Genomic DNA, 25461 nt, shown 5'->3' on the forward strand with positions numbered 1-25461 from the left:
ATTTCTTTATTGCAGATAACATGTAACCAGCTACTTTGTTGCCTAGCCTTCCAGGCTGTGAGGGCTGTGTTCCCTAGAACGTTAAGCCCAGATAAACCCTCTTTTATGTTGCTGTTTGCAGGTATTTGGTCACAGCAACAAATAAATTATACATTTAGAAACTGTTGTTTATCCGAAATTCAAACTTAGTGGAGCATCTCCCCACACCACCTCATTTCCCTGGAGGCATTTGCAAGATCTTAAGCTGTATTTTGATTGCCACATTTGGGTGAATGGTGTTACACCTTTGTGAACAGTACAGGGATACTACTAAACGTTTTACATCCTCCAGGCAACTAATTGTTTGCCCCAATATATAAATAAGCAGAGAAACAGGGAACTAAAAGGCCACCGACTTTCAGGGTTCCTGGGAGAGAGGCAGTGCAATTGTCTAAGTTCATCTTCAGTTCGGGTTAGAGGGAAGATGGTGTCCAGGGTCTGGAGATAGGATGCCAAAGCCCAGAGTTCCTACGGCAGCGGATGAAGTCCCGAGGTCCAGAAGGTGGTGTGTGGCTATTCCTGCGTGTGGACTGTGCCGCACGTGTGGCTAAGACCGCCTCCGACGGTCAGACACCTACCTCCGCCTCAGAATAGACTACTGAGCTTCCAAGGCTACCCGGCTTGGTAACACTCGGGAAGCCGCGGGAGGCTAAGGCGTCCTTCTCCCGTAGCAACGCGCGGGGACGGAAGTGGCTGCAGTGCCACGCCCCCTGCGCCTGCGCACAGGCGCGGCCTGCTGACGTGGACCGGGTAGCGGGGCCGAGCCCGGCGCTGAGGAGAGCTGCAGTGGCCGCTGTGCTGGCAGAGCGGCGACCGAGGTGGGATGGCGGCGCGGCTCGCTTGGCGCAGGGGACCCGGGGCTGCGGGCCAGCGCCCATGGCTGCTGCTGGCACCGCTGCTGCTGGTCCCGCTGCTGGTGCGGCCCGCTGAGGCCCTGGTGGAAGGGCTGTACTGCGGCACGCGCGACTGCTACGAGGTGCTGGGCGTGAGCCGCTCGGCCAGCAAGGCGGAGATCGCGCGGGCCTACCGGCAGCTGGCCCGGCGCTACCACCCGGATCGCTACCGGCCCGAGCCCGGAGACGGCCCCGGAGGCGCGCCGCCGAGCGCTGAGGCTTTCCTGCTAGTGGCGACCGCCTACGAGACGCTCAAGGTGAGGCTCACGAGCGCAGTTGGGTGGCCGGAGATTTGGGTCTCCCAGCCGGGTGATCAGGTCCTCTATGACCCCGGCACACTGCCGCCGCCTGGACCTTTAGGACGTCCACGTTTCCCACGTGGCTATGAGCAAGAGCCACCTCGGCCCATTAGCCAGCATGGCCACCTCCTCGTGGACAGTTTTGGAGGGCAGCCAGTTCTCTTTTTGGACACTTGTTCTGCAGAGCTTTGCACTTATTTTATTTTTGGTGTAAAAGGCATCCTGATAACTTGAGGTGCATGCTCGGGAAACAGGGCGATTGTCGGTGCTAGGATCTGGGATAGGACAGTGAAATACTATTAACTGATCGTGTCAACTTGATAGGGCAGAAGTTTGGCCTCTGGGATGATGTCAATGATATTTAGCTTAGGTCTAAAGAACTAGAAAAACACACACACACACACACACACACACACACACACACACACACACACACAAACCAGTGAACTTTAAGTCCAAAGACTAGACTATGACTTTTGACTCTGACATCCCCCGAGTGACCTTGGATAGTTGTTTCTTAATATCCATTTAATGACTTGGGGTAGAAGATTGAGAATTAGTAGGGGAAATTGTTTTTTTAGTGATTTGACAAAGGTTTTATTGCGTGCTGTGGAGATAGGCAGATTTAGCCTGGCGCACCCCCCCCCTTTTTTTTTTTGATTACTACCTTATATGTAAGAAATCACCTGTTCTAAGCCATGCTTGATGGTGGTATTTCTGTTTCCCATCAGGAGACTGAGCAGCACAGAGCAGCGTTTCCATCACAGCTGTTTTGTTTCGTTTTCCTGTCTGCTTGTAATGACTACTTTGAATAGCTGTATTATGGTTAACGGCGGATTAGTCCTCAGATTAGCTTTACAGAATTGAAAATTCTGAGTCAAGTTCCTGTTCTTTCAGGCTTAGAGCAGTTTGACACCTGGAGCTATTAAGAGTGGACTTCACTTACTAAACTCTCACCAGCCAGTGAGGTTACAGTTTTATCCACACTCCATTGAGGGACAGGGGAGCTGTTAGAAAGGGGCTGAAATTAGAGGAAAGAGTGATTGAGAGAAGAGGCTTCAGAAAAACCAAAAAGAACTGGCTCCACCCAGAATAACCCAGCACAGGAACCCCAAGCTGTTTGCTGAGGAATGTGTGGTCTTGGTGCACTAGGGGCTTTGCTGAGAGAGCAGAAGCCCTGTTGCCTTCTCCTAGGTTTTGTGGGGCAGAAGATGGGTGGGCAGGGGTGACATGGGAACGGTGAACCCTGTTTTTAAGATTTTTTTTTCTTTTTTTTTTCCGGAGCTGGGGACCGACCCCAGGGCCTTGCAAGTGCTCTACCACTGAGCTAAATCCCCAACCCCGTGAACCCTGTTCTTAAGAACTTTAAGAAATAGTGCCAGGACTAAAATGTAGTGACAGCAGATGATATTCTCAGTGGAAGGACTCCTGGGGCTCAAAATAGTTTTGCCATTTTCTTGGAGATACTATTTCCAAGGCCTAATCTGGTTGTTCTGCATGGTTGCTTCTAAAGGTCTCTACCCTAAAGTTTAGAACTGATTTATCAGCAAGTGAAAAGTGAGGTAAAACAATGTCCACTCAAGAACAAGGGGCTTGTGGGCCGGCCTGGTGGTACACAGCTTTAATCCTAGCACTTGGGAGCCAGAGACAGTGGATCTCTGAGTTTGACGCCAGCCTGTTCAACAAAGCAAGTTCCTGGATAGCTGGGCTACACAGAGAAACCCTGTCTCCAAATTAATAAATACCACCACCACCACCACTCCACCCTACCCCCCAAAACAAACCAGAGTATCTAGAGAAAGTAACATTTTATTTGACTCTGTTTGTACTTGTAGTAGCTCCTAACACCTGCCGGCAGGGAACCAGAAAGGCCCTGGGAAGTGTCCAGCTTCCTAGCTGCACTACCCACAAGGCACAGCAGGACTCTGGAAATACCTATTTAGAATGTAGAGACGAACACAGCTTCAGCTTCTCGATGGAGCGCTGAATGCCTCCTCTGCTCATTACATCGCCTTCACCTGCAAAAGGACTCGAAAAGCCGTGGTGTGGAAGGCAGACAGGTTATCCAATGTGTATTTCCGCCATAATGGAGAACCGAAAACGTTGCCTGAGAACACCATTTCTGAGTCATGCAAAGATTTAAGAAAGATGCTACCCAGTTTGGAGGACCGGCTTATCTCCCCATTGTCCCACTGAGGCAATGCAGACGTAATCGCTGTTTTGTTTGTGTTATATCCTCAGTACGGAGCAAGGATTTGTGGGGGGTAAGAAATCTAGATGAACATTGCTAGGAACTGGTCAGGTAGACTGGTAGAGGAAATTGAGTTCCATGGGCTCTGGGCTCTAGGGTGAAAATGGCACACAGAAGCCTGTCCCTAAATGTTGAACATAAGTGCATCTTCAACATGGGAACTACATTTGTGTTCAGTTGTCCGTGAGTTTGTGATTCTGGGGTGGTTTGTTCATATAAATGCCCCTTTGAGAGCAAGGTGAGCTTTGGGTTTTTTTCCTGGTTTTTTTTTTTTTTTTTTTGTATTAAAAATTAAGTACAGCAACGGGATTTAAGTACAATTAATGAGACAAGAAGGTAAGACACCTGGTCATTACTAATTTAGCTTCAAATGATTCCACCTGTCCATGAGGAGCTGGACGAAAACCCAGGGAAGGGGTGGGTGATGGAGGGCAAAGACCGAGTGCAGAGGCTACCGCAAAGATCCACTTGGTCCTGGTAGCAAGCACTTTACAGTTGTGATTTCACACACTGCTGTTTGAGTAAAGCTAATGCAGCGTGTCATGCTTTTCTGGCTGTTGGGGCTTGAGAGAACTCCTAGACTTTGGAAGTAAGTGGCCTCACTGGCTCAGTCAGCACTGAGTCTCCTGAGGTGGAACACTCCAGTCTGGCCATGTGTCCTCTGTGGCTATAGCACTTATCACACTGAGCATGAACCCAAGGAGCCCTTCTCTTGCACTAAACGTACCCGTCTGCCATGTGTATCCATAGGACCTAGCACAATGTCTGGCACATGAGATAGTGACTATTAATTAAACTCACTTGGAGACAGTTCAGATAGGATGGAAATTGGAACTGCGTTTCTGGCATTTTGACAAGGTTATGTGTGACCACTTTGCTGTTTCACTCAAACCGTGATTTTAGAACGGTACAAACAATAGGAACCGAACAGCTGTGAGTGAAGTATCCTGCACGAGAGGAAACCTGTACTTTCTACCTGTAATGTCTTTAGGGCTTTAAAATGAGAGCAAAGTTAACTGTGGATGTAGGTAAAAAATGGATAAAAACAGGAAGTAGCACAGAGTGAGCAAATGCAGGAGCAGCCAGGAAAGATTCAGTCAGAACAGTGATGAGGTAAGAAGTGAAAAAGTAGCCTTTGACGGTGTTTGAAACATCACAAGAACATAGGAAAGGTCATAGGAATATTGCTGGTGTGAAGGTTATCTGAGAAGTCGGAGTCGTGTAAAGAGATTAGATCTGTCTTGGAAGCAAGGCACCATAAGAACAATGCGTAGTTTTCTTTTTGTCAGTGCCTGGGATGGCAGAACTCCTAGCACTTAGAGAGGGTTTTGTGCTCCCTGCCCTGTGCTTTGACTTATGCTGGTTTCTTACCGAGATTTCTGACTCCATCCCTTCCTGAGCTGACAAAAGGTGCTAGGGGGAGCCAAGGCAACGAGAGGTACAGCTCTCTCCCTGTTTTTGTTTTGTTTTTAAACCAAGAGTTGAATTTTCCATATGTGAGGCAGGAACTCTATCACTGAGCTGTATACCCAGAACTTTTTCCTTTTTCTTTTCTTCAAGGTCAGCTCTCACTGTGTTGCTTGGCTGTCCTGGAACTCTGTGCAGATCAAACTGGCTTTGCTATCCTGGAACTCTGGAGATCAAACTGACTTTGAACTCAGAGGTTCTACTACATCTGCTCTCTGATTAAAGGCCGTGCCACTGTGCTGGTCTAGACTATTATTTGTTCATTTATTTATTTATTTTGGTTTGCCTTGGCTTGACTTGGTTTGGAGTCAGGGTTTTATATGGCCTGGGCCCAAACTTTTTGTAGCTGAGAGTGACCTTGAACTCCTTATCCTCAGGGCTCAGCCTCCCAAGAGTTGGGTTCACAGGCCGTTCCATGACACACACCCGCCTCTGTTTTTCAATTTTAACTTTTTAAAAAAGTTAATTTTGATGCATCATCCGTCTAAGTTACGCAGGCTGGCCTTGAACTCACTGGATAGCAGACAGATCTTCAACCTTATAATCAAGCTTTCTTAGTCTTCCAAGTAGCTGAGATTACAGGTTTGAGGCTCCAGGGTCAGCTTGACTTTAAGCTTTGATTAAAAATAGGGAGACAGATACTTTCTGTGTGGTCATACTTTACTTACATTATGCACTACGGTTCACATTTCAGTATGAGAAGGAAGCAATTATTCTCGGGGATTAGAGACAAATAAGCGTACCCTTTTGCTAGATCTGAAAGTGCGTCACCGTGGTTGACAGTGGAGGGCATTCCTGACAGACGGAAAACTTGAGGAGTAACAGAAGTGTAGAGTCAAGTGTTCAAGGTTACAGGAGTGAGGTCCCCCCCACCCGCAGACTGCTTGAGGGAGAAAAAGTTAAGTGCACTTTTCAACACTCCAGCTCTTTACAGGCATGAAGGTTTTAATCAGCGGTTTATGTGATTGGTACAGTTAGCTGTCTGTGCCCATGGATTCTTCTTTCAGGGATTCAGCCAAACTCAGATGCAAAATATCTGGAGGGGTGGGGAAGTGTCTGGGGTCTGAGATGCAGCTCAGTTGTACACAGCCTGCATGCATACATGCATGAGGCCCTTGGGTTCGATCTCTAGCCCAGTAAAAACTTGGTGTGGTAGCACACTCCTGGGGAGTTAAGAGACAGGAAGGTCTGCAGTTCAAGGCCATCCTTGATTACACAAGAACTTTCAGGCTAGCCTGGGCTGCTTGAGACCCTGCCTCAAAATAAATGTACTGCCCATGGACACACCTTTTCTTTGTTTTCTAGACAGTCCAGTGTGACAGTTACTGCTTAGCACTCCATTGTACTCGGTGTTGTTAAACGAGGGATAGGTTATATAAGTGTGTTTTATGTAAGGCATTGAGCATATCAGGACTTGGGTATCTACTGTACTAAAGCGTGGCTGTCATGAAGACATGGAAGTTAGATAGTAAGGAACAGTCACATTAAGTGACCCTTACAGAGAAGGGCTTCGCAGTCCTCCTAAGCTTCTACCCTTTAGTGCCGTTCTTCCTATTGTGCTGTCCCCAACCATAGAATTATTTCTTTGCTACTTCATAACTAATTTTGTTACTGTTATGAATTATAATGTAAATATCTGATATGAAGGATGTATGATATGTGACCCCAGCAGGTGAGACCCACAGGTTGAGAACCACTGCTGTAGATCATAGACTGAAGGTGGTTTTAGTTTCCCATGCCTGCTTTGATGGCACATGAGTACCTGCAATGCTTGTAGGGACTGTGAGGCCCTGCCTGTGGTTAGTCACAAGGTGTGATGTGGTTAGTTGCAAGGTGTGATGTGGTTGGTGACTTCCCACAAGTTCAGAAAGACGTGATAGCATTCGTACTACTTGTATTTACTGAAAAGAACTTCTCTAATTAATCCCTTAATTCAGGTTGTTATTACCCACTCTGTCAGAGGCTGATCTGTATACCATATGCTTAATTCTGATGCTATGATTATGTGATGTTTTTAGCAGCTAATCAAAACACTTGATCAACCCCAAATTTCTAATGTGAAATAATTCTAGTCTTGACTAGAGCTGACTACTTGACAAACTAACCCCAGTTGCTCAGGCTGAACCCAGGACCTGGTGTGCGCTAGGCAAGTATCCACCACTGATCTTTACTCCTGGCCCCAGCAGTTGGCATTTAACATAGCTCATGCAGATTTTTCATGAGGAAGTTCTGGGATAAAAGAAGAGTGTAAAGACCTTTACTTTTTTATAAACTTCTTTTCCTAGCTCTATTTCTAGATTCTAGACCTGTAGAATATACATGGGAGGGAAACTACTTCAGAAGATTCAGACTCGTTTGGGGTTAGATGATGGCCGGCCTGCTCCCCTCTCCTCATTTTGAGATAGTCATTATGTAGCTGAGGAAGATGGCCTTGAACTTGTTTCTGAGCCTCCTGCTTCTTCCTCAGAAGTACTAGTACTGTAGTGCTGCACTTGTGTGCCTGTTTCTTCTTAGAGCTGTTGTTGGTGTTGTGTGTTTGGTGTTTGTTGTTTGCTCTCACCCACCGAGAGCCATCTCCCCAGGCTCGGCTCTGTGCAGTGCTAGGGATCAAACCCTGTGTGTTGAGCATTCGGGGCAAGCATTCGGGGCAAGCACTCGGCCAACGGAGCTGTGCCCTCAGCTCAACTCTTTAAGCTTCATCCAAAAGTTTGAACTTGATATTTTGAGTAGTTACAGCAGATGTTAAGATGGGAAAATAATACCATCTTATGTTGATTTCAGAGAGCAGCCCAAGGGAAAGTGCTGAGATGTGTTAGGGACCTGAGGCAAAGGCAGACTCGCTTTGTGACCAGGCCATTTCTTCCGGAAGCAGCTCTCATGAGCTGTGACTGGAGCCAGCAGCATAGCACACTGTGGGATCAAAGCACTGGGATTAACTGTCCAGCTTCTCTGTAACTACTGCACAAGGCTCTAATCTTCTGATCCTTGGCTTGTGACTTTTGTTGTCAGGGGAAATGGTCTCCGAGTGGAGCATAATTTTGTATCTCTTTGTGTGTTAACAAAATTAGAAAGAATATTTACAACGGAGGCTGGCTTAGTCCTAAGCTCCTAATTTCTTGCAATGCTCAGTAAATCTATTCCATCTCAGTCTTCTTTTCAAAGAGTCTTGCCAAAAAACCTGCGCCTGGTTTCACATCTATAATCCTCCTGTCTCAGTCTTCAGAGTCTCTGGGATTACACATGCTGCTGCCCCTCTGCACTTTGTAGCCATCTTTTCTTACATCATTACTTAGTGTTTTCCAATTTGTTGTTTTATTATTAATTATTTTTGGTGCTGGAAATTAAGCTAAAGGCTTTGGATATGCTAGGCAAGGACTACTGTGGAACCGTCTTAGTAACTTTCAAGTCTTTTTCCAACCGTACGCTGTGAGCTTTACTTTTTTAGGCTTTAGTCTTTGTGTATTCTTTTCTGTTTTTAAACCCTTTGGGTTTCGGGGTGTGTGTGCATGTGATAGATGCATGAGTAGTAACGTGTGGATGCCCTCGTGTGTTTTGTGTGCGTATGTGTCTGAGTGATGTGGAAGCCAAGGGTTGATGTTGATATTAGGTTACTTCCTTAATCACTTTGCATTTTTTGTTGTTGTTTTTCAAGACAGGGTCTCTCTGTGTGGCCCTGGCTGTCCTCCTGGAACTTGCTCTGTAGACCAGGCTGATCTTGAACTCACAGAGATCTGCTTCTTTTGCTTCCTGAGTGGCAGGATTAAAGGAGTGTGCTACCACCACCTTTATCTTACTGACTGAGACACGGTCTCTTACTGAACCAGAAGGAAGCTGATCTAAGCTAGTTAGTCTAGCCAGCCTGCTGGAGCCCCTCCTTTGTCTCTGCATCCTGAACGGCAGGGGCTACAGAGCTCTGCTCACTGAACCGGCTCCCTCTAAGCTCCTTCTTAGAAGACTCAGCTGTGTGGCTGACTTGACTTTTAAGCTCTTGGCTCCAACCCCTGCCTGTTTTGCCAGCTTGGGTTTTCAACAGCCTCTTATCTGAGCACAAGTACTTTTGCTATCGTTGTTAAAGACTAAACTTTAAAAGAGAATGATGCTTTTCATACAGGTACAAAAAGAGTGAGTGTCAGACTGTAGTCTAACTCACTAATCGATAAGGAAACCTCTGAGATACTGACATCATTCAAAAGAGAAAAGTTGTTGCTGCACATTTTAAGTCTGACATGGATTGCTGATGTGCTGATAAGATAGTAATCAGTTGCCTCTCTCTGGGTAGTTTTCCTTACTGATAACACACATATTAGCATTATTACCAGCTTTTCACAACTTACTTCTGTCTTGACACTTGAAGGAGGTAATTTGCAGACAAAGCACATCTCTCCAAGGTTGTAAATGACCGATCCCTGGAGATACAAGTGTACCCATCATTTTTCCTTCCCGTCTCCCCTAGGCTCCAGACATGCTTCCTAGTCCCTCATTCTTATCCAGCTCACATATTACATATAATTAGAAACTTCAATACCATATCCAGCTTCTCCTTTGATTTTTTTTTCTGGTTTGTCTTCATTGTTTTTTGTTTTGTTTTGTTTTGTTTGTTTGTTTGTTTGTTTGTTTTTTTAACTGGCTTTCTCTCTACATGGCTTTGCTGTCCAGGAACTCACTGTGTAGTTGAGGCTGGCCTTGAGCTCACAGAGATCCACCTGCCTCTGCCTCCTGAGTGCTGGGATTAAAGTGTGTGCTACTATGCTGGGCTTCTTTGATTGTTGTATTTCCTTTTAATTATAAGTCCTCCGTATTGTTTAATCACTAAAAGCTATCCCTTATCGACTTTTTTCTTTATTTTTTGCACTTTTTCAAAATAATGCAACAGAAATGTCTTGAAAGTAAACAATTATACTTCATGCAGTTGTCCTCATATTCGAAGCATTTCACTTTTGAACATCAGAGACAATAACTGACTCTAGTCATACTTTCTGGTTCTTTGCGACTGCTTCTTAAATATCCCCATTGCTTAGGCTGTGCCTGTCTGCTGTTCAGAGCCTCAGTACCTTAGCTCTGGTTCTGATCTTGCAGCAGGTCCAACACTTCTAACCCACTTTCAAGACCCAGTTCCCACCTCACTTCATTTGCTGAACCTCATTACCTGTGGACCTGGGCAGAGTTCCTCAGTCCTTTGTTTGGTAGCGCGTGAAATTGTGCTTTTTGTTTCCTAGATTCTTCTAAAAAGGAGGGTTCTTAAGGCTAAGGCTGTGTCTTGCTGGTGTCTTCATCCCCTGTGATTAACCTAGTACTGATCCCGTGCTCTGATGCTGAAGAGGAAGAGTAAAAGGTCAGGTGGCCTACACACTGGAAGCATTAGCTGAGACAGAAAGCACAGACTTGTGTTTGAGCTTGTTGAAGTGGGGTTGTTTGTGTTACAGTTAGAATAAGTTCAAGATGGCTGAGAGTAGGAGAAGCCAGGGACAGTAGATGTGTCACAAAAGCATAGGTGGTTGAATCATGCACTTTTTAGAGACATTAGCATGAGAAGACAGGTAAGGGAGTTGCACTTGTGACTGACTAGGGGACAGGGAACAAGAAAGAACGTACAACTCATAGCATTTAATTTTCTGCTTCTTAGCAGGATGTAATGACCTGGGAGAAAATGTAAGGGAACACATTTTATTTTTGAAGCATCATCGTGTGTGTGTGTGTGTGTGTGTGTGTGTGTGTGTGTGTGTGTGTGTGTGTATGAGAGAGAGAGAGCACACATATGCTGTGTTAATAAGAGTAATATGTATTTTTAAAAATGAACAAAAAGTACATTTTCATATATTCTTAATTCCTGGCCTTTACCATCAGAAAATGCTTTCCCCATTCTGTATAGTAGAACATTTTGATGTAAAACTGTCTGCAGTATCTTACATTGCAATTCATGTTTATTAAAAGTAAGCAGTGCATACCTTATTTTAAGCCAAGGATGTACTGGTTTTTCTCTGGGGTGGGGGCGGTCATTTTCATGAGAGAAGCAGGGCTCGGTGCTGCTTTGCGTGTGGGTTTCCTTTGCTCACCTTTGATCTAGATATTGGTGGTTGTATATTCCAGTCCTCCTGCATATGCCCAAGAGGATTGGGATGGATGGACACCAGCAGAAGCACCACTTACCTCTGTAGACATTAGGAACAAGGAGTGTATGGCCCTGCTTGTCGAGGCTCAGGACAGGAAGAAACAAGTGTAAAGGTTTTGATTTTGGAAAGAAGTTGGAATCTCCTGACCCTGGGACCTTAAGATCCACAATATTGCTGAAAGAAAAAGTACTACCTTATTAAAAGGTAAGATATTAAACTGTTCGACATGTTTTAGCCACAGTAGCATATTTTCATGAGCTGTAAAGTCAAGCAGTCGTTTCTGTCAAACTGACATTTTTGTGATAGAACACTCATCCAGCCTTGCTGGTGAGCTGCAGACCTGTGTGGCGGGAGAAAGGTGGAAAAGAAGGAGAACTGAAAATAGCTTACTCAATTTTGAAGTGACACACTGACTGCCAGGCACTGAGCTAGGTCCTGGGACCATAGAGATTAATGAGCACCCTACCACTTCCCTCCTGAGAAGTTGTCATTCGAGGATGAAGAAACCCCTAGTGACTACAGTGTGATAAGTGCTATAATGACTAGGTACTCGGTGTAGTAAGAGTGTTCCGGGGCTAAGGGAGTGTAGCTCAGTGGTAGAACACTTGCCTAGCTTGCTTAAGGGCCTGGGTTCAGTTCTCATCACCTCAAAAAGCTGTTTGAGGCAGCAGAAAAAAGGCTCCAATTTAGAGAGGGTTACATGTTCAAAGACATGAGAAAACAAAACCAGAAGTTGCTGTCTGCTGTGGAAAGAACTGGGTAGGTGAGTTTCAGTTGGTGTGGAGCATGGTTGCATGCCAAGGAAATTTAAATCTGAGCATAAGGAAGCATTGATGTGAGAAACCTAGGAGCCTCATTTCTGAGATGTTTTCTGGAGGAAAGCGATCACATTAATAATGCACCTCAGTTCTCTAGTACAGCCCCCTAAAGAGACATAAGCCTTCCTGTTCTGTCTTTGCCTGCTTGTTCTTGGTAGCTGTGTGTCTTAAACTTTGTAGGTTACTGAAAAATAGGATTTTTACTTCTGTCCATTGAGAGAACTTTGTACCAACTTCCAATATTTTTTTAAATTACATGAATGCTTTTGCTCGAAAATCATTTTTGTGTTGTAGAACAAAAAGGTTTTACAGTGAGAGTTAAAATGAGTAAATGATACAGCACAGAGGTGGCTGAGGCTTTACTCTCTGAAAATCAGAACAGGCCCATGCAGTTACGGAGCCCCTTAGGAAAAGAAACCATCCTAAGAGAAGTGGGATTAGATTACAGTGTTGTTCAGTGTCAGGACCTAGGAAGCTGGGAACAGGCCTGGAAGAGTTCTTTGAGGAGAGGTGGACACAGGCGGGCGTGGAGCTGCTGGAGCTTCGCCACCATGCTCTCAGAGGGGTGCAGTACCTGAAGTCAGAGGAAGGTGGTGGCCCGGGGAAGGTCTGCATGTGATGATGCTCTAGCAGGAGTGGCATCTGTGTCCCATGGAGTGTGGACTTCACTCAGAGGAAGGGAGAAAGAGCAGTGAACAGCCACACACGTTGGTATCCATACACCAGGTTTCAAAGACCTTGCTGTGTGCCTTAACCAGGAGTGCAGCCCAACAGCCAGCCAGAGGGTTCTGCTGACTGCTGGCAGAGGGTGGCCAGAGTCTGAGTTCAGTGTGGCATTTAGCTTCAAAATTACATGCATAGTTGGAGCACAAAGAATCTTGCTTGAATACAGTTCATAAAGTATCTGTCAAGATTAGAAGCTTGAGTTAAAATCAAGTTTCAGGCCTAATAAGGACGTTTCTATAAAATTAGCCACCAGGACCAAAAACATGGTGGAAGAAGAGGGATATCTTAAAGTATCAAGTGAGACACTTCAAGAGATGAGGGCTTTAGTGCTCAGAGCTGCCTGTGTGACTACTGTAGAGACGGCCCCTCAGTTAGAAGCTCTGGACTCTGGTGCTGGCTGGGTCAGGAATGGTCATTGACAGCAGAGACTTCCACGAGAAAACCCTTTGACACGAGAATGTACACACGTGAATCTGAAGGCAGTGTCAGCCCGAGCTGTCTCTTGGTTATGTGTAACAGTTCTTATCCTGGCCCTCCACATGGTGCTGTACAACATTGAAAGGTACCGTGATACTTGACACTAGCGTTCTTATGCTAGTGAGACTTAAAATATTTTAAGTGTGATAGATGTGGGATAACTTTTATTGAGCACTCTTACTAAAGTTCAGAGGTTTTTTTAAAGATTTATTTTGATTTATTTAATATATATGAGTGCTCTGTCTGCATGCCAGAAGAGAGCATCAGACCCCATTACAGATGGTTGTGAGCCACCATGTGGTTGCTGGGAATTGAACTCAGGACCCCTAGAAGAGCAGGCAGTGAGCACTCTTAACTGCTGAGCCATTCATTTCTCTGGCTCCAGGTTCAGAGTTTTTTTTTTTTTTTAAGATTTATTTATTTATATATAAGTACATTGTAGCTGTCTTCAGACACACCAGAAGAGGGCATGAAATCTCATTAAAGATGGTCGTGAGCCACCGTGTGGTTGCTGGGAATTGAACTCAGGTCCTCTGGAAGAACAGTCAGTGCTCTTAACCACTGAGCCATCTCTCCAGCCCCAGGTTCAGAGTTTTTAATAGAAATTAACACATGATGATTTTGGTAAACACAGGGAAGATTTTATCATTAGTCATCTTGTTATTTTAATTATAAGAAGATACATATTGCAGGACTTAAGAGGAGGCAAGCCCTAAACAGACCGTGATGTCTCCACAGTGACAGGCCCTAGGTTAAATCTGAAGTCCGTCACTCAGAAGGCACAGCTCGGTGGGTGAGCAGTTTAAACTGGAAGGGCACCTCTCAGGTCATTATCGTTAGTTTTGCAATGCTTCTATTGCACACCATACTAAACAAAAACTGTGACTCGGTCTCAGTCTTTACCATTTTGTAAAATGGAACAGGTTGAAAATTAGGTTTCTTTTGAGACAAAATTAAATTTTATATGCTCCCAGGTAGCTCAATAAAATGTTTATCTGTTAGATATTGACTACATAAGAAAATAAAAGATAACTTAAGGAAGTGTTTACTGTAGTGGGGAGATGCTACGGGAGGAGTTAAAAGTGCTTGCTATGTGTGAGCCTGAGGGTCTTGAGTTCAGATCCCCAGAACCCACTTAAGCAGGTGTGGTACTGGGCATCTGTAAGCCCAGGCTTCTACAGTGAGGTGGGAGGGACAGACAGAAGAGTCCCTGCAAGCATGCTGGTCATCGAGCTTGATGACAGCAGCAAACAAGAAGAGTCTGTCTCGGATGAGGTGGCAAGTAAGGACTGCCATTGGGAACTATCCTCTGACCGCCACACCTGTGCTGTGGCACTCACGTCCTGTACTCACATGCACAAGTGCGTGTGCATATATACCCACACATCATAAACAAACAAAACACCAAGTGCACACATCCTAAAGCATTTCAGAATCCTTCGAACAGAGGCTGTGTGATCAGGAAGACAGGCTACTTTATCTGTGAAGCAGCTGTGTCACTGTTTTATAATGGTGAAGCTCTGCACATCTGTAAGGGGACTGTGCAGTGTCATCTGAGTTCAGAACAGCCATGGAAAAGATTAGGATAGGTAGTATCGAGTTTTACAAAGAATGAAGCTCAGAAAAACTTATTATTTTCCCAAGGTCACAAATCTAGACTTTACCTTTTGTGTTGTCTCGGAGATGTCTCAGTGTTCCTAGAGATGGTTAGACACAGACTGGCTTTACCTGCTTGTTGCTACCTTAATCATTGCTTTTGGCAGAAAATTTTGTAGACAAAGCTGGCCCCAACTGTGAATATAAATGGGAGCTGAGCCCTTTGTCCTTTCTGTGGTCTATGAACAACGCCAGAGCGCCCTCAAGTCACAGGGACTCTGTGTTGTATTATAGCATATAGAGCTGACGGTTAGCTGTTGTCAGTGTTGGGCTTTCCCAGAATACTAGCACTGCTAATGAATTTGGGGAATGTTTTTATTCTGTCTTTATAACAAAGTTAGTATACATGCCTCTAAGAGTGTTGGAAAGTTTTTAGAAGTTTTTCAATTTGATATTTATATCTCTCGTAATTATGAAGTTCAGCGTTAACAGATTACAAACCAAGGCTCTTAAAGTTGAATACCCTTCCCTTCACAGGATGAAGAAACACGGAAGGACTATGACTACATGCTGGACCACCCAGAAGAGTACTACAGCCATTACTACCACTACTACAGCAGGCGCCTAGCCCCTAAAGTGGACGTCAGGGTGGTGATTCTGGTCAGCGTGTGTGCCATTTCAGTGTTTCAGGTGTGTATTCATGAATGTATATAGTTCTGCGTATAAATATATGTTTGTTTCCTACTGCCATTAAATCTATTATAATATTATAAAATAATCTTATATATTATATATAATGTATATAATATTAAACCTATTATAATATAATTATTATAGATCTTGTAAATTGTTTTCCAGTTGAGATTCACTTTTTTACACTTGAAAAATACTCATTTATTCTAACACCGAGTAATAATAGGATTTTTTCATTGTATATATTCATTACACACGATGCTATATTATGTGATGGGTCTTTTCATACAAATATATATTATACATGAGCACACCTTCTCCCAGTCCCCTAGCAGGGGAATCTTTGTCATCAGGGCGTCTAAGGAACTAGTGATGACCAGTCTACCAGATGTTTTTCTATTGCTGTGGTAAAATACCATGACGAAAATAACTTAGAGAGGGAAGCATTCACTGCGGCTTACAGTTCCACAGGGAGTCCATCACAGTGAGGAAGGCATGGTGGCCCGAGGAGCACGCCAGCTGACGACGTTCACCACAGTTCGTCATGTGGGAAGTGGAGCGAGACTGTCAACTCCCAAAGCCCACCCAAGGCTTGTACTTCCCTAGCAAAGCTCCCTACCCTAGACGCTTCTAACCCTCCCAACAGTAACACCGAACACTTGAGGTCACAGGACAAGTGTCAGTCAGTCAGTCCACCTCAGATATCATTGCACACCCACCAGCAAAGTCCACTTCTCCTCCTCTCCCTCCTAGGGTATCTGGCTACCACATGGCAGCCAGATCATGTCATGCACTTTATAGGGCTTTTCAGTGATTTCTCATAAACTGCTCAGATTCAGAGAGATACATGAACTCTCTGTGGTTTTAAACCACCACAGGAATCCAGTTCAGCCTGGAGTGTTTCTTCCCTGTCACTCTTAAACTGACCACGCTATCCTGTACTCACCTGGAGGAAAAGAGCTCCTCAGGAGGAGACAGTCAGCAAGTTTGAGAATTACTTTCAATTTTAAAAAAGGCTTTATTTTTATTTTATGTGTATTTGTGTTTGCCTGCATGAATGTATGTGTAACCACTGGTGTGCCTTGTGTCTATGGAGCCAGAATAGGGTGTCATATTTCCTGCAACTGGAGATACAGGTGGCTGTATGTTACAGGTTGGGCTTTTTCTATGTCTGCCTCAGTTCTGGATTAATGACATGGAGACTTATTATTAATGTCTAGGCTTGCTCCCTAACTAGCTAGCTCCTAGCTCAATTAACCCATTTATACTATTGTGTCTGCCACATGGCTGTTCCCTCTCCTCAGTTTCATATGTCCAACTTTCTCTGAGTCTTGGTTTTGAATCCTCTGATTCTATCTCCCAGCGTTCCAGTCTCTCTCTTGGAACTCCCACCTTCTACTTCCTGCCTTTTGCTGATAGGCCATCAACTTTTTATTGACAGGTGATACGTCCACACAACGCACAAGACATCCCTACAGTTGTGTGAGCTGGAAAAGAAACCGAGGTGCTCTGCAAGGAGATCCTGTGTTCTTAACCTTTGAACTTTCTCTCTAGCCCGAGAGATTTCTTCTCTACGTTAATTCCTAGAAACAACATTCAGTTGATATAAGAAAAATTCTTATTAAAATAAACACCAAAGTGGTGTATTTCGACTTACTAGCATTTGTAGGAGTATTGCCCTCCCCTTCTTCCTTCTGGTTCTGTTAGATCTCACGGTGTTATCCTGTAGAACTGACGCATGTGTGTGCCGTATGAGAGCCCAATGATAGAATTCAAATATACTTGAGTCTTTGTTATCCAGATGTGGTAAGCATTCCTATTGGAAAGAGAAAAAGGAATAGACTTGAGGTCACAACTGTCTAATTTTAGAACAAATATCTTGCTAGACATTGTGCAGTTAATCTTACTCTGGTGAGCAAAGGGAAGGGAGGTGTGTTACTAATGAAGTCTTCGAGTCACTGTTGTTACTGTTTTTCTGGGATAGGTTCTACTTTGCCCTGGTTGGTCTCCAACTCCTGATCCTTCTGCCTCCCCCTGCCCAGTGCTGGGGCTACAAGAAAGAGTCAGCCTACCTGGCCGAGATCCTCAGTTTCATTTGGCTGGGTTTCTTGGGGGGCATTCATGGGGATTTCTGCCGTTGCTTTCTTTTGATGGCATTTTCTAATAAAGTGACTTATTTGTTTTCTGTCCCAGTATTTCAGCTGGTGGAACAGCTACAACAAAGCAATCAGCTACTTAGCCACAGTGCCCAAGTACCGCATCCAGGCCACAGAGATCGCCAAGGAGCAGGGACTGCTCAAAAAAGCCAAAGAAAAGGGGAAAAACAAGAAGTCCAAAGAAGAAATCCGTGATGAGGAGGAGAACATCATAAAGAATATTATAAAAAGTAAGATAGACATAAAGGGGGGCTACCAGAAACCTCAAGTTCGGGACCTCCTCTTGTTCCAAGTCCTCCTCGCCCCTGTCCACCTGTGCTCCTACATAGCCTGGTATTGCCGGTGGGTCTATAACTTTAACATCAAAGGCAAGGAGTACGGGGAGGAGGAGAGGCTTTACATCATACGCAAGTCCATGAAGATGTCCCAGTCTCAGTTCGACAGCCTGGAGGACCATCAGAAAGAAATGTTTCTCAAACGGGAGCTTTGGATAAAAGAGAATTACGAGGTGAGTACCAGTGGCTGCCCTCAAATGGTCTCTTGCCACACGCAGGTCCATGGAGTCACTTCAGAAGTCCAAGAGGTAGAAGATGAGTGCAGCTCCTAGTTTTCTTGAAAATGTGGCTCTGTATTGTAGTGGGACAATGGGGATTTAACTTACATTTGTTTTTGGTTTTTCTTTTTTAAACTGATAAGAACAGATACTACACTTGATCTTAGCCAAAAGGCCGAGAAGCGATGGTTTTTCTTTTTTAAAGCTGTATTTAAAGCACTCTAATCAGCCAGTCCTGGTAAAGACGGAGTAGTCAGACTGCACGGGTGGTTTCAATGATTTCTGGGTTTTGTACTAATCAATTTTTTCCTTTCCAAAAAAGCAAAAGAGAAAAAAAGAAAAGAAATTTTGTTAAAATAAGTGTTTATTTCAAAATAATTAATCATAGAATTTTCTGAAGATTCTATCACACTTTGGAATGTTACTTCCTTTTTATTTAAATCAACATTGCAAAGCCTTTAAACCTGGGACATTTTGTTATTAAGTGTTACTTTTCACCCTTACACTACAAGAGTTATCTAGAGGAACTCAGCTATCTAACCACAATGCTGACAGCGCCAGCCGTCTCCCTGCCCTGCGTCCTGGAGACAGTGATCTGCTAATGTAAGAATATAAGCTTCAAGCACAAGAAAGAGTCTAAAGAAATTTAAGATGCATTAGATGGTCCATTGTTTTGTAGTTAACTTCACTTTGTAATGTTCAAAGTAGATTTTTAAAAAAGATTTTATTTTATGTATGTGAGTACACTGTCTCTTCAGACACAACATAAGGGGGCATCAGATCCATTACAGATGGTTGTGAGCCATCATGTGGTTGGTGGGATTTGAACTCAGGACCTCTGGAAGAGCAGTCAGTGCTCTTAGGCACTGAGCCATCTCTATTCCCCCAAAATAGATTTTTAATGGGAGTAAAATTAGGAGTTACCAGATGTTTGGCAAGCAAATATATTCCTTTGTATAAATTACCTAAAAATGGGAGATAATGTACAATTATTTATCTCTTAAAACTATTTGAAGAACTAGTAGGCTCTGTGGTCAGGCCCCTGCCTCACATGAGTGCTTCAGTTTGGGCTCTTAAGAACCACATGAAAGCCTAGGTATTGTGGAAACAGATGGATCCAAGAGGCTCACTGGCCAGCCAGCCAGCCGACCAATGCAGGATCTGGGTTCAAAGCTGGGCGTGGTAGAGAAAAGGCATGTCCATCAGCCTCTGCCTGCTTCACGCGTGTGCAGCCGTATTTATAAGCACACACCACACCACCATCCACACACGCACACGCAAGTACAGCTTTTTGAAAGATTTTTGCTTTAAACCCTGTCTTTTCAGATTTTTGTATTGGCTGAATTATTATATTATGAGGCTTTATTTAAAAAATGAACTATTTGAAAGCATTTTTTTAAAAATTAATGCGGCTATAAAACTCGCTATAAGAAGTTTTTCAAGGGGCTCGAGACCCCATATGTACAACAATGCCAAGCAACCAGAGCTTCCAGGGACTAAGCCACTACCTAAAGACTATACATGGACTGACCCTGGACTCTGACCCCATAGGTAGCAATGAATATCCTAGTAAGAGCACCAGTGGAAGGGGAAGCCCTGGGTCCTGCTAAGACTGAACCCCCAGTGAACTAGACTGTGGGGGGGAGGGGGGCAATGGGGGGAGGGTTGGGAGGGTAACACCCATAAGGAAGGGGAGGGGGGAGGGGGATGTTTGCCCGGAAACCGGGAAAGGGAATAACACTCGAAATGTATATAAGAAATACTCAAGTTAATTAAAAAAAAAAAAAAAAAAGAAGTTTTTCATTTAGCTTTGGTGACTAGAGCTTAAAGAAATACTAGAGATTCTTGATTCTTAATCTATGTCATTCATACAACCTTCCTTGGTAACTCTAGAGAAAAAACAGCTAATATCTTTGAAAAGTAGATTTAAATTCAATTTGGAGGCAATTGCATATATTATATATATGGCCAATTTGTTCCTTGGTCAGGGAAAATACTAATTGAAGCCAGGTCCAAGGATGGTGTTTGCCTGGTATAATCCTAGACCTTGGAAGGCTGAGACAGGATTGTCAATTCAGTTAGTCTGAATTACTTCAGCAAGGTCCAGGCCAGCCTGGGCTACATTGCAACACCCCATCACAAAAACAAAAGAGCGACATTGTAGCTCTTGTTTTTCTCACTCTGGACATTCAAGTAGGACCTCAGTGTTTGAGTCCGTCTCCAGGAAGCAGGTCAACATGCTCACCTAAGTTTCTGTTTGTAAACTAGAATGCCATGAAAACAGGACAGGTCTCTCTGTACCATACAGTCATTTAGTGCTGTGTGTGCTCCTAGGTCTACAAGCAGGAACAGGAGGAAGAGTTAAAGAAAAAGCTGGCCAACGACCCTCGGTGGAAGCGATACCGCAGGTGGATGAAGAACGAGGGGCCTGGGCGGTTGACCTTTGTGGACGACTGAGGGAGATGGGGCACTGCTATGCCGGACTCTGGATGTGACGTCACTTGCATAGTGGTTACTTGGAAATGTGCCTGCTGCTCTCAGCGGTGACTAACGCTCACACAAGTACATGATTAAACAGAATAATGTAGACATTTCAGCTTTCCCTTAAAACTTTATACAGAAGACATTTATGACGGCTCAATTTTTATAATCTATTTGTGGGTTTTGTTTAAAAAAATTTGACATGGGACTTATTAGTTGCCATTTAAAATTTTTATATGTTTAGTTAAATTTGACATGAAATTTATTAGATACCATTTAAAACTTCTGTGTGAAGTGTTTCTTCTTCAAGAGTGTTTCCTTATGTTTTCATAATACTACGTTTTCCTCCTTTCCTGGTCTCTGTTTTTACAAAACAACAACAAAATGACATCAGCATTCGGTCAGATTATTGTGTCTTTCTGGACACACTTTCTCCAGGAGAATCATTCAGTGCCATGTTGTCCTTACTGTAGTCCTTACAGATTCAAGCACGTTCATGTATTCTCTAGGAGAGCCTTCTAGAACCTCTGCAGCCCCACCCACAGTCCCACCCAGTGATCCTACTCTTGATAAGATCGAAACTCTCCAGGAGAGTGGGTTACATCACGTCCTTGTGGGATGTCCTCAGTTACAGTCTCATAGGACTGTTTCTCAAACCTTTCTGCAGAGGGGACCTTGTAAAAAGGTCTTTTATACCACCATCTTCCTGCCTTCCTCCCTCTCTTCTTTCTGTCTCTCCTTCCCTCCCTCTCTTCCTTTCTTCTTTCCTTCTTTCTTCTTTCTTTCTTTCTTCCTCTTCCTTTTTTCTTCTTTCCCTCCCTCCATCCCTGAATTACTTGTGGTTAAACTGTAATGCACATGCGGGCTTTTACGTGCATTTAAGCTAGAAACAAGACAGGCATGGCTGAGCTGCTCTCGCCCTCTGTGTCTATACTTAGGGAAGTGAAAGTAAATGGCAGAAAGACTGAGTCAAACCTGATCTCTACTGAAGTACCATATACACTCATACACAGTGCTCCTGTTCAAGATCTGCCTACTGCTTCATGTTAATAAAATGGTTGTCATACGTCATGCTGCCTGGGAAGATATGTAAAGATTAGCATACTGCCTTTGTAGCATATACTTTTAAAAGATTAATGTAGCATAGTAGGTATGCAGGATTGATTTCTAAGTGAAGTAAATTGATCCTTTTAAAAGCTCAGCCCAAGGACTGGATAGCTTGGTTGGTGAAACACTACTTTGCAAACAATGGTGACTGACTCTGAGCAACACACACACACACACCCACACACCATCTCATGTAAAATATGCTAGGCAGTGGTGGCATACTCAGACACAACCTGTCTCAGAAAACAAGGTAGAGAGGCCTGAAAATGAAAACCAAGCCTGTCCTCTGGCCCCACATATACCCATACACTTGTGTATCTGCATGCACACAGGCACACAAAGTTCAGTCCAAATTGCATGCATGAGTCCATCCTCGCCAATTAGCCAAAAGATTAAAGTCAGCTATTTTAATGTGCGTGAACTTCAGTTGCTGGTTACAAGAACAGAATTTGACTAGGCTGTCAGAAGGGCTCTTTGAAGCTCTGGGCTTCTGGAATAATTATTTAGAGTTCTGTAAACATTAGTTGGAAATGTTTGTGCATTTGTTATTCTTTATGGTTGTGGAGAATCATATAGTTAGCACCTGTTGCTCATTATTATCTAAGAATAAATTTATGTCATATAAGGACCAGAAAGAAATACCACTACTACTGTACCTCAACATTTCCAAAAGTCTCTAATTGCCTGTATTTTTCTACGTTCATTTCTGGTACACCCTGACAGAAAGCGGTAGAGGGAAGAAAGGGTCTCTGTGGCTTACAGTTCCAGGTGACAGTCATACCACGAAAGCAAGGAGAAAATATATGCATCTTTGCCTCTCATGTTGAGCATTTCCTTGCTAGGGAATGGTGCTGCCTACAGTTGGCTGGGGCTTCCTATAGCACTTAATTATCATATGACACCCCCACCCCCCCGCAGACACATACCCACAGACCACCCTCAATGAGGCTCTGTTCTGTTTGCAGTTAATTTGAAGTCATCAGGTTGACTGCAAAGACTGACTAGCACACCTCTGTAAGGAGAAGAGAAAGATGTTCAGCTAATGAGGACTCTATGTATCTCTGGGTACTCTTTTGTCTGTCTTTTTTATTTCTGTATTCTATTTCTAGAATTGTCCACTGAACGCTGTTTATGTGGGAACTTGGTCAGAGTCATTGCATGAATCAAAGTGGACTCTTAAAAGAAAGATGGTGGGGTTTTCCCCTTCCCTCTGTTCACTGTGCTTCAGATTCTCAGGATAAGGAAAGGCCATTGCTGTACTTCACTGCACTTGTCCACGGAAACAAAATCTCCAAGAGGACTCAGGCCCTTCCAGCCCCATCAGTGCAGGGAGGAGGGGTGGGCTGTCAGAACATGGCTGTTTATTGCCACCTGTGTCTCATCGCTTCGTGTTAATTGAAGTCTTCAAAATTACGCTGTGGGTTTTATTCATATAAATGTCTTCCTAACAGATCTGCCATTAGTCCTTTCTTCATTGGTGTGTTATGAATTCCCCAATTTCATCCTATTGTATCCCTTCATGGATCAGTAAGATCAGCATAGTAAAAATGGCCACCCTACCAAAAGCAGTCCACAGATTCAGTGCAGTCCCCATTAAAATTCCCACACAATTCTTTACAGACCTTGAAAGACAATACTCCACTTCATATGGAAAAACAGAAAACCCAGGATAGCTAAAACAATCCCAAGCAGTAACAACTCTAGAGGAATCACCATCCCTGACTTCAGGCTCCAGTACAGAGCTGTAGTAATAAACACTGCATGGAATCGCAGACTGACGAACAGACACATTGTCAATGGGATCAGATTGAAGACCTAGGCATAAATCCACATGTTAGGGACTCATCATTTTTGGTAAAGAAGCCAGAAAGAGATAGTGGGGGTGGTGAAGGCACCTTCAACAAATGGTGTTGATCCAACTGGATGTCTGCATGTAGAAAAATGCAAATAGGTCCCTACTTATCACCTTGCATAAAACCGAAGTCCAAGTGGATCCAAGACCTCAACATAAAACCAGACACATTGAACTGATAGAAGAGAAAATGAGGAACGCATATTCTCACAGGATACAGCTTCCTGAACAGAACATCAAAGGTGCAGGCACTAAGGTCAGCAATTGATAAATGGCACCTTATGGGACTGACAAGCTTCTGTAAGGCAAAGGACACTGTCGATAGGACAGAACTGCAACCTACAACCTTACATCTTAAAGACGACTGATACCCAAACTATATTAACTCCAGAAACCAGACAGCAGCAAACCAAACAATCCAATTGAAAACCTATACAGCCACTGTGGGATCAATACGGTGTGGTTCTTCAGATTATTGGAATTGAGCTACCTCAAGACACAGACTCCTCAACAGAGGAATCGCAAATGGCTGAGAAGCACTTAACATCTTTAGGCATCAGGGAAGTGCAAATCAAAAGGACTCAGGTCCCATCTTAGATCTGTCAGAAGGCAAAGATCAAAACACAAAGTGACAGCTCATGTTGAAAAGATGGGGAACAAGGGGAACAGTTCTCCATTGTTGGTGGGAGTGCAAACTCAGCCACTATGGGAATCAATATGGTGACTCCTCAGAATATTGGGAACTGCGCTACCTTAAGACACAGTGCCCACTCTCGGGCATATACCCAGAGGATGTTTCACCCTACTACAAAGAGACTTGCTCAGCTACGTTCATAGCAGCTTTAGTCATAGTAGGCAGAAGTAGAAATGGCCTCGATGCCCCTCACCTGAAGGGCAGGTAGAGATGTGACTCATTACTTAGTTGTGCAAAAACAAACAGGGCTGTGAATTTGTAGGCAAATGAATGGAGCTAGAAAAAATAGCCATCCTGAGTGAGGGAACCCAGACCTCAAAAGACAGACATGCACTTCTAAGTGGGGATTAGCTGTTAAGTACATGATATGCTACAGTCCACAGGCCCAGGAAGGCTAAGTAACAAGAAGGGCTGGGGGGGGGGTGGCACATGAATCTCCCTGGGAAAGGGAATTAGAATAGGTTTTGCAGGTGGGAATGGTAACAGGAGGATCGTGATGGGGAGAGACAACTGGAATTGGAGGGCATTTGGGAGGCGGGATGGGGGTGCAGTGTGGAAACCGTGGAGTGGAAATTCCCAGCTTTCTACAAGGGTGACCCCATTGAGGACTTCTACTAATGGAGGATGTGAAACCTGAAATGATGGCCAACTTTGTAACCAGGCAACTTCCAGTGGTGGGAATGGGACACTCAGCTACAAAACCTGCAACCTACAATCCTATACTTGCCTGCAAGATGTGTGGGGGCAAAGGGGGGCAGAACTATAGGAGTGGCCAACCAATGACTGGTCTAATTTCTGGCCCATGCCTGACACTGCTAGATGACCAGGACCAGAAGCTGGGTAGCCCAGAAACCTAGGATAGAAAAAACAATAAAATGATTTTTAATAATATTCTGCTATATTTATTGATCAGTGCCTAGCCAGCTTGTCACCAGAGAGGTTCCTTCCAGCAGCTGATGAGAACCAAAAAGAAAAGAAAAGAAAATGGAGATCTTCATTGGGTTTCTCCTCTTGGAGCATAGGGGAGCCTGCATGGGTCTGGGCTGTGTCCTCTGTGTATATGTTATAGTTTGTGGAATTCCTGACAGATCCCAGTGTCTCTGACCCTTCTGCCTACTCTTGGGATCCTTTCGTCCTACTGTGTTGCTTCATCCAGCCTTGATATGAGTTTGTACCTAGTCTCATTGCAACTTGTTAAGCTATGTTTGGCCAATATCCCTGGGAGGACTGAACTTTTCTGAAGGGAAAT

The 25461-nt window shown here is 44.1% G+C and overlaps 1 protein-coding gene and 1 pseudogene across 2 annotated transcripts; one reads left to right on the plus strand and one right to left on the minus strand.

The window, feature by feature from the left end:
• Nucleotides 1–804: 804 nt before the first annotated feature.
• Nucleotides 805–23118, plus strand: Dnajc25 (DnaJ heat shock protein family (Hsp40) member C25). 2 transcript variants are annotated; one of them, NM_001025021.1, is given in 4 exon segments: nucleotides 805–1189; nucleotides 15214–15366; nucleotides 17563–18033; nucleotides 20413–20674. In NM_001025021.1, coding segments are annotated over 4 exon segments (1074 nt in total). In that variant the 5' UTR covers nucleotides 805–862; the 3' UTR covers nucleotides 20536–20674.
• On the minus strand, nucleotides 18095–18265 carry LOC120103300 (U2 spliceosomal RNA; annotated as a pseudogene).
• Nucleotides 23119–25461: the final 2343 nt, after the last annotated feature.

This window comes from Rattus norvegicus, chromosome 5 (assembly GCF_036323735.1).
Source record: "Rattus norvegicus strain BN/NHsdMcwi chromosome 5, GRCr8, whole genome shotgun sequence".
Taxonomy (NCBI): domain Eukaryota; kingdom Metazoa; phylum Chordata; class Mammalia; order Rodentia; family Muridae; genus Rattus; species Rattus norvegicus.